The sequence below is a fragment of the Chenopodium quinoa genome, unplaced genomic scaffold, assembly GCF_001683475.1.
Source record: "Chenopodium quinoa cultivar QQ74 unplaced genomic scaffold, ASM168347v1, whole genome shotgun sequence".
Classification (NCBI taxonomy): domain Eukaryota; kingdom Viridiplantae; phylum Streptophyta; class Magnoliopsida; order Caryophyllales; family Amaranthaceae; genus Chenopodium; species Chenopodium quinoa.
Window position 1 is genome coordinate 353,856 of NW_018743218.1, and position 7,088 is coordinate 360,943.

Below are 7,088 nucleotides of genomic sequence, written 5' to 3' on the forward strand. Positions count from 1 at the left end.
CAAACAAGTACTAACTTGACCGTTGGAGGCGGAACTCCCACCACAAGGAGTCTCCGTTGTTTTGTAGGTACATGCACAAGGATAACAGTCCCGAAATTGTAACTCTCTCGTAGGACATCGAAAAAAACCCCGAAACAATAATTATGTGTTATTTTTAGAAGTAGACACAACATTTTGGGACACCCATAAAGAAATACAAACACAAAATTATGGAACGGAGGAAGTAATCAAAGTAATATTATGAAACTTTATAATACGGAGTAAATACACTAATACCTATCTACTAGGATGCACGGACACTTCGTCCAACAATCGTGTCCGTGTCCGACACCGTGTCGGACACCGACACTCGTTCGACACACGACGGACATACATAAAATCTGCATCCGGATTTTAATATATTTAGACACTATGAGACAAATCGTATCCTACTATGATACGATCCGGTTTGCATTGTGATATGTCACCTCATCTTTTTTAACTTTTTTAATTAGAAAGTTTAGGTAAAGTATGAGAGAAAAAGGTAAGAGTTATAATATGAGCTCCTTCAAAACACATTTCATAGCACATTATTGTATGTGAATTAGGAGAATGTTATTTAGCTACGGTAAATGACTTGTTTTAAGGTTAATTATTTAGTGTTTTGTTGAATAGGTTGTCAAAATCTTGTTTTTTTGATATATTATTTGTCTTGTTATTTGCCGTACCCGTGTCCCCTATTTTAGGATTGTCGTTTTGCCGTGTCCGTATCGTACCCGTGTCCGTGTCCGTATCCGTATCGGTACAACCTAGCCTATCTAACAATATATTTTAGAAAATAGTCTATTAAACCGAATGTGAGCAAAAATAGGAAAATAAGCGGTGGAATAAATTTCATTATAATTTAGTTTTTCCCTTAAAAATGGCAGTGAAAGTGACAGAGAGCGGGAACGCGTAGCTCTTTCTCCTTCCTCTCTCTGCTTTGCTAATTGCTTTGCTTGAGCTGACAGTCATTTCTCATCTTTCTCTTTTTTTTTTCTCTCTCCTTCCCTTCTTTATTAAGCTTAAATACCAAGCCATTTCCCATTTCTCGAGATCTGAGCTTCTTTCTCTCGTTTCTTGCTTCTTCCTTCACTTTCCCCTCTTCTAATTTCCCAGGTAATTTTTGTTGTGTATTGGGTCTTAATTTTATTCTTTCATACTATTTGAATTTGTTTTATTTTTTTGATCTGATTATCATGTATTGATTGTTGTTTTGTAGTTTGTTTTTTTGCTTGGAGTTTTTTCAAGTGTTTGCAACCCTTTTGTTAGTTACCGTCTCGGGTTAGTTTTCTCAACTAAATGGGTATTTAGATTTGGTTTGGTATGAGTTATAATTTGAGTGATGAGCTATTCGGGTTGGTTTTGGGTTGGGTCATATTTGATTGATGAGTTATTCGAGTTGGTTTTGGGTTGGGTCAGCTCGATTTTGATTGTCAACATGTCCAATTAACCTTCATAAATAAAATCAACTGCGAGTACTGTGTAATTTTACTGTACTAGAGCGAACCCGCTAATGCACACGGGATATCTATTCGCCAAAGAAAACAATACATGGAGTCCCTTGAAAAAAAAAAATTAGAAAATAAGTGGGATAGATAATTATGGGTGGTTTTCTATTTATTTTTTTTGGAAATGCGTAAGATTTGAGTATTGGGGTGATGAAGGATTGTGGTTAAACATTGTAAATATGACTACAATTATAATATAGATTGATTTTCGGGTTGGGGCAGGTCAATTACTAGAGGGTCTAAATCGAATGACCTTAGCTTAGGTATGGATACTAGATCGAGTTCAATTAACTGTTTTTATTTCGAATCAGTTTTGTCGAGTCTACCTCCAACTGTCTAGGATAATTAATTAATTACTCGTTAAGGTGTGGAGTGCTTTTTATAAGGACCGGAGGGATGGCCAGGGCCAAAGATGATTCTAATGTAGTTTTATGAATTTTGACTACCGTAATTTTTTAAATGGACGGTTGAGATTATTTGTTTTTTTATTTATTTATTTTTAATTAGTAATTTTAATTAAAAATAATTTATTTATTATTTTAAATATATTTTTATCTTCTAGAAATTATTTTTAATATTTCAAAATTCTGGATATAAATAATATTTATAAAATAATTAAAAAAAATAATGTATGAGTAAAATTACTAATTAAAGATAAATAAAAAAAAAAAAAAAACAACCTTAACCATCCATTTTATAAAAATTATGGTAGTCAAAAGTCATAAGACTACATTAGAATTTTCACAGGGCCAAGGGTTGCTAAGCTGAATATTAGAATGTAATATTTCAAAACTTTAGCTAATCTATTTTATGTCCACATGATTTGGGTGTGATTTTTAGATTTGGTTTAAAATATTGCAATTCACATGTAATGCAAGTTGTAGTTCTAGTTACAATTTATATTTCAACATTAGTTAAATTAAATGGGATTAATAATTGATGGTATCATTTTTTATAAAGCGTTTAGTCATCTAGTAATTTAATGTAGTCTTTCCAATAGTCAAGGGTCGAATTTTGTTGCTAACGTGGGAGCATTAATTTTAATTATGTCTTTGACTTCATTGTAGTATAACTGTTGTGCTTCATAACATTTGAGGTTTCTATTTCAGCTAGAAAACATGGTTTCTCCCATTGAGACTGAGAAACAGACACAGGAGGTTGAAAAGCCGACGTACAAGTACTCCAGACATCCGTGTTTGAATGAGAGAATTCTTTCGTCCATGACCCGGAGATCAGTTGCTGCACACCCTTGGCATGATCTTGAGATTGGTATATCATTCATCCTTATGATCATTTAATCGTCATGTTGTATTTTGGAACGTTGAACCCTTCATTTAGTTTCGTGTTTCATTTCTGAAGTACTTGTTCATGTTTTTTCTGTTGGTTTTTGTGTAGGTCCTGGAGCTCCTGTTATTTTCAACTGTGTAAGAAACTTCAACTTTAGTTTTGTATGCTAATTCTAATTGTCATGAATAGATTGCGAATCAGTTATCTTTCTTATTGTTTCTGTTTCGTTTGTTTTGTGGTAGATAATTTTTCAACAGAAGAGTTGCTAAACTGGATATGCTTGTTAATTGTGAAACTGTGTAGTCTTTGAGAACAAATGACGAGTTTAACTAATTTTGGTATTAATGTTGAAACTTGAAATGTTGAATACTTCGTATTTGTTCTTGAGGGACACATAGTTTAAGGCCATAGGGGTTACATTCAGTATACCTTACCCTAGGCCTACTTAGGATGGAAACTCTTGAAAGGCTTTTGATAGTATTGGTGCTGATGTTAAAAGTTCAATCACGATGGAGATCCTAGGAACATTTTCTAGATTAAGATTTGAATGAAGAGGAAACAGAAAATTAATGCTAATTTGATAATGAAGCTACAACTTGTTGACTACCTGTTTCAGTCTGCACTTTATTTCGAATTGGTCATCCTGCACATAAAAGATATAAAAATTTGATGTAGTGTATCGAGTAATTGTTTGAGCAAGTAGTAAAAAGTTAATTAAATAGTTATGACATCACAGATTTGTCACGTTATCTATTGTGTACATGCTGAAATTAGCTGAAGAATGTTTTAAAAGATATACCTTCCTTCAATGATAGAACACTGTAATAGCAGGATCTTTATAAGCTCCACTAGTCTGCCTTTATTGCAATTAGTGTTCGTGTCTTTTCCTTTTCTAAAGTTCTCCATTATTTGTGTGTCTAGTAACTAGTAGTTGTCGTTGCTTATGTATTGGCAGTTTTGGCACTTGGCCTCTTATGAATACCCTTGTTTCCTCATTGCTTGCTAAGCAACCCAAGCATACAGGACTGAGAATTTTGATCTTGTACAGTCTTTTTTAGGTGAAATTTTTTAACAATGTTAATTTGACTTTATCATTGACATGTTTATATATCCGGGATCAACAAAATATACGTCTACTTGTTTTTCCTGTTTAAGGTTAAAAACCAAACAATAGAAATAGAATTCAATGAAGGACCTCTGTTTGATGAAATGATATCACATAAATGACATTTTTTTGCTATCCTCGTGACATCACATTTTTTGAGAGGAAAAATTCATGACAGTAGGCTGCTATCCTTCAGGAAGCATCAGTTTATAAAAGGCTCTATTATAATGGGACAACTTCAACTTTGTATCTAAAGTATATGTGTAAATCCCATGGAATTTCGCTGTAATGTTTGATTGAAGCACACGTCTTCTATAATCAACATTCTATACTAGGAAATTAAAAGCTTTTTTTTTTTCAGCCTTTTGGCTTTGGCAGTAGCTATATAAACCTATAGTGGCTTTGCTGTTAGCTTTGAACCACAAATATGCAATATGAGAATCTCTTGAGAGCTTTTGCCAGAAGATGACCTTAGGATTTTAAGATTAATTGGCTTTAATAGAAGAGATATTAACATAATATGTTAGGTTAGTATCTGCTGATGTACTGATCTTGAATGCAATTTTCATTCGATAAATTCATATATCTAAATTCCAAAGTAAAGCTTGCAAAATTGAAGATCTGGAACACTTCGTTTATTATGTTAAGTAGAGTTGATTCAGTATGAAGGTTCGGTTCCACGGCTTTAACCATTCATGCATCCTTGACTTCTGCAGGTCATTGAAATAGCTAGAGGGAGTAAGGTCAAATATGAACTAGACAAAAAAACTGGTTTAATTAAGGTATGAAAGTGAGATTGGTTGTATTTCTTACTTGTTATGGTTCATTTCAGAATAATATTTCCATCTATCATAAGTTACTCTCGTGCAGGTTGATCGTATCCTTTATTCATCAGTTGTATATCCCCACAACTATGGATTCATCCCTCGAACACTTTGTGAAGACAGTGACCCCATGGATGTCTTGGTGATCATGCAGGTACTTTGTAGATGGAACATGTAGGATACATATATGATATATGTGCGTTTGTTTTATTTATTTATTTTTTTATAAAAAAACTTTTGCTGTCAATTCAGTGTTCATATGTTTCTTTAACAACAAAAGATAAATTCTCAACCGTTCATGTCAAAATTTCAAATTGAGATAAAGCTTTGCTGTCGTAGCTTGTGGTCAGCCCATTAGATCAATGTAGTTCTGTTTTTCAATTTGTTGACTAGCATTAACTCAGATTAGTCATCAGTCATTAGTGCTAGCCAAAAGTGCTGCAGGTTCTTGTATTCTTAATGAGCTGTAACACTGACTAGCTGACCTTATAAGTCAATATCACATGATGAAGAAGAATCCATCTTTTTTTTAATTATAGTTTTATCTACGCCTTTACAGTTTGCCATTCTGAATTTTTCATGTTTTGTTACGTCATCTGTAGAGTTTTTTAGCTTTATTATCATTTAACATTTGGAGCTTGGCTTATAAAATTCTGTAAATTTATTGTTTTCCAAATTTGTAGGAGCCTGTTCTCCCAGGATGCTTCTTGCGAGCAAAAGCCATTGGATTGATGCCAATGATTGATCAGGTTCCTGTGTTCATCCTGGAGTAAATTTGTCTCACAGAAAAGAAAGTTTGCTAACTATTCATTGTACAGGGGGAGAAAGATGACAAGATAATTGCTGTTTGTGCTGACGATCCTGAGTACCGTCATTACAATGACATAAAGGAACTCCCACCACATCGTTTGGCTGAAATACGTCGCTTCTTTGAAGATTGTATCCTCTCAATTTGCTTTTTGTTTGTTTTTGAAGTTTCCATTCATTTCCTCTTTCGATCTGTAGGCTGTGGCAGTTTCTTCTTCCTTTTGCTATTACAACTGGTATTAGTACCTATTTTTGAGAATCTCTTTATTTCAATTTGTTTTTGCCCTTGACGACTTCTCCAGATAAGAAAAATGAAAATAAGGAAGTTGCGGTTGATGATTTTCTGCCTTCAGCATCAGCTCATGAGGCAATCCAGTATTCCATGTATGTTTTGCTCCCTCTCTCCAATATTAAAAAAATTTTCTTTCACTCTTATTCTCATTCAGTAGTGGCTTAATAGGATAATGTAATCATAGCCTGGCTTGATAAATTTAATTTAGATGTGCCGCTTGGGTTGTGACAATAAGGTACAAAAGTACTTGTGTAGTTATGTCCTCTGGTGTCTCTATGGTGTAGCAAACTAACCACTCAATAAGAGGAGGAAGGAGGAGAAGGAGGGGGGAGTATATAATTGTGTTCTCATATCGTTTTGGTCAATCGAAAAGCAAGTTGCTAATTAAGAAAAATCTATAAGCTATCTGCCAATTGTTAGATATGGCCATAATATCTGCAGTTTGTCTTATATTCATCTCACATCATCCTTTTGTTTTGAAGGGATCTTTATGCAAATTATGTTGTGGAGACTTTGAGGCAGTAGCATTCCTTCATCGACTGCATATCCGTGGAAGTTTTGTATTATAAGCTTCTTATACTGAAGATTTTTTCAAACGGCTGTATACCGTCTTCTGTTGAAATGAAAAACAGTAATGTAGAAACCTTGGTGACACTCATTTAGATGCTTATTATCCAAGCTGAATGCTTACATGTGTGTAATAACAATCGTAAGCGTTGTAATGGTCCTCAATTTCTTATATGAATTGCTTTTCTTCAGTATGCTATTTATTATTTATTTGATTGTTATTATTAGGAAATTTTAGAAAATAACACCTCAATAAAACCCAAATTTTGATTATAACACCACAAAAAAAAAAAAAAAAAAAAAAAACCCAAAAAATTGGTTTCACCACCATTTAACTATGTCATCCAAAAAAACCGTTAAGTGGGTCCTACACAGTACACGTGTCAATCAACTATTGAAGTAAAAAAAATAAAAATAAAAATTTACAAAAGAAAACCATAAAATTAAAAAAAACCTCCCCCCAACTAGAAACCACCAGCCCGCCCCCAGTTCCACCAAAACTCAACCTGCAGCCCTCGAAACCACCCAGCGGCCTTCGAAATCCACCCTAGAGCCCCCGAAACCCACCCCACAACCACCTAAAACCCACCTCACCTACCTCCTTACAGCCACAAACGATCCCCAAAGCACCTCCTCTCCATTTCGCCCACCCTAAAACATGCCCTACCACGCCCGTC

General features: G+C 34.1%; 1 protein-coding gene across 2 annotated transcripts; it reads left to right on the forward strand.

The window, feature by feature from the left end:
- Positions 1–842: 842 nt before the first annotated feature.
- On the forward strand, positions 843–6,610 carry LOC110734722 (soluble inorganic pyrophosphatase 1-like). Of its 2 annotated transcripts, XM_021914859.1 has the most exons (10): positions 843–1,137; positions 1,241–1,302; positions 2,639–2,798; positions 2,925–2,953; positions 4,638–4,703; positions 4,792–4,899; positions 5,429–5,494; positions 5,564–5,684; positions 5,855–5,936; positions 6,327–6,610. In XM_021914859.1, the coding sequence occupies exons 3-10, from the start codon at positions 2,648–2,650 to the stop codon at positions 6,367–6,369; spliced, it is 666 nt and encodes a 221-aa protein (XP_021770551.1). In that variant the 5' UTR covers positions 843–1,137; positions 1,241–1,302; positions 2,639–2,647; the 3' UTR covers positions 6,370–6,610. The 2 variants fall into 2 exon arrangements, with proteins under 2 accessions (XP_021770551.1, XP_021770552.1); XM_021914860.1 differs by lacking the exon at positions 1,241–1,302.
- Positions 6,611–7,088: the final 478 nt, after the last annotated feature.

Coding starts and splice junctions, on each gene's coding strand:
- LOC110734722 (XM_021914859.1), top strand. CDS start 2,648: ATGGTTTCTCCCATTGAGACTGAGAAACAGACACAGGAGGTTGAAAAG. Junction 5,685..5,854: donor ACGTCGCTTCTTTGAAGATT/GTATCCTCTCAA, acceptor CGACTTCTCCAG/ATAAGAAAAATGAAAATAAG. Junction 5,937..6,326: donor GAGGCAATCCAGTATTCCAT/GTATGTTTTGCT, acceptor TTTGTTTTGAAG/GGATCTTTATGCAAATTATG.